This window comes from Galeopterus variegatus, unplaced genomic scaffold (genome assembly GCF_000696425.1).
Source record: "Galeopterus variegatus unplaced genomic scaffold, G_variegatus-3.0.2 Scaffold12059, whole genome shotgun sequence".
In the NCBI taxonomy this organism is placed as follows: domain Eukaryota; kingdom Metazoa; phylum Chordata; class Mammalia; order Dermoptera; family Cynocephalidae; genus Galeopterus; species Galeopterus variegatus.
Window position 1 is genome coordinate 27,031 of NW_007738170.1, and position 1,497 is coordinate 28,527.

At 44.6% G+C, this 1,497-nt stretch overlaps 1 protein-coding gene across 1 annotated transcript in view; it reads right to left on the reverse strand.

Annotated features, from left to right (window-relative positions):
• The window catches only part of LOC103610925 (killer cell immunoglobulin-like receptor 2DS4), an 18,677-nt gene that overhangs the window by 10,286 nt on the left and 6,894 nt on the right, over positions 1–1,497 (reverse strand). The window contains exon 3 of the mRNA XM_008594983.1: positions 3–251. Coding sequence (XP_008593205.1) covers positions 3–251 — 249 coding nt within the window. The remainder of the gene's footprint in view (positions 1–2; positions 252–1,497) is intronic.

A 1,497-nucleotide genomic window follows, 5' to 3' on the forward strand; every position in this document is an offset into this window, starting at 1 on the left:
ACTGACAGAACCATAACAGTTGTAGGTCCCTGCATGAGCAGATGTCACTGGATTCATGGAGAAGTTGGCTTGGGAGCTCCCATGATGGAGTTCCCCAGCAAGGTACAAAGTGTTCTCAGTTGCCCCTGATCTGTGCTGAACCAGAATGAACTTCTCAAATACCATCTCTGAGAAGCATTGCAGGGTCAAGTTCCCTCCTGATTTCACCAGGGTACCCAGCTGGGCCAAGAGAGAAGGTTTTCTGTAGACTCCTAGGAACAAAGAGATCGCAAGTTTAGAAGGACTCACCCTTCCTCATCCCATTCCATGGGAAGCGAAATGTGTGAGGGTTCCTCTTGTGGGGTGGATGTCCCCCCAAAGCTCACTGACTCTACAACCCCACAGTGACAGTGTTGAGAGGGTGGGAAATCCTATTATGGTAATTGAAAGGTGGATCCTTGAAGAGATGATTGGCTTGTGAAGATCACACTCTAGTATGTGGATTAATCCATTCGTGGTTTAATGGTGGTCATGGGCATACTTTTGAGGGCTTTAAGAGGGAAGCCAGTGGGAGGTTAGCTCTTTCTTGCTTCTGCTTTTCTCACAAGCTGATGTCATTCATCTCTAAAGTCACCACCAAAGAAAGCCCTCGCCAGATATTTTCCTGGCTAGCAATAAATATTGTTTCTTTACAAAATACCCAGTTTCAGGTATTTCTGTTATAAACAACAGAAATGGACTAGAACAGTGGACAGTGCCCCCTTCCCCCCGTGTCTGTCTTTCTCTTTCTTCTCTCTGTCTCCATGTCCTTTTCTGTGTCTACGTCCCCCTCTGTCTAGGTCCCCCAGTTGTCTCTCTGCTTTCCTTTTCTCTGTTTCTCTGTCTCTAGAAGCACCAGACTCCATTCCCCCTGGGCTGGTCCTTGGCAGCTTGGCTGCTGTATCTGTTTCCCACAGATTTCTTTCCTGCTTTCTATGGTGGGGGTGGAGGAGGAACCACTACAGGCTGCAACTCCAGGCTCTCTTATCATCCAGCTCATGCTTTTACGGACAAAGTGGAATCCCTGGCAGGAGATAAGAATGAGTCAGCGAGGTGAAGGTCATTATTATCTAAGTTCATTGAAGAGACAGGTCTGTGCTTTCTAAAAGTAAATAATGTCTGAATGAAAGAGCATAGAGGTGGGACAGAAAATCATGTAAATCTTTGATGTCAGTCATAACGTTTATTGTGTTCAGAGAAGGGGACTTTGAATAATCGGAAAGAGAAGCTCTTATCAACTCACCATAAAATATAGCAGCACTAAACCTTAGGAGACTGGGACTTTTATGGGATACAAGTTATATTTTGTTATAGACTGAATATGTGGCAGAAAGAATCCGAGGGAGATGGTGGCTTCTTTATTCATTAATGGACAATAGCTGTTGCATACTAAAGAGTGGTGAAACATTCATCTTATGCTCAAAATTGAAGGGAGAACAGTTACCGTGGAGAGCTTAATCAAAAGAACTAGAATAGCAG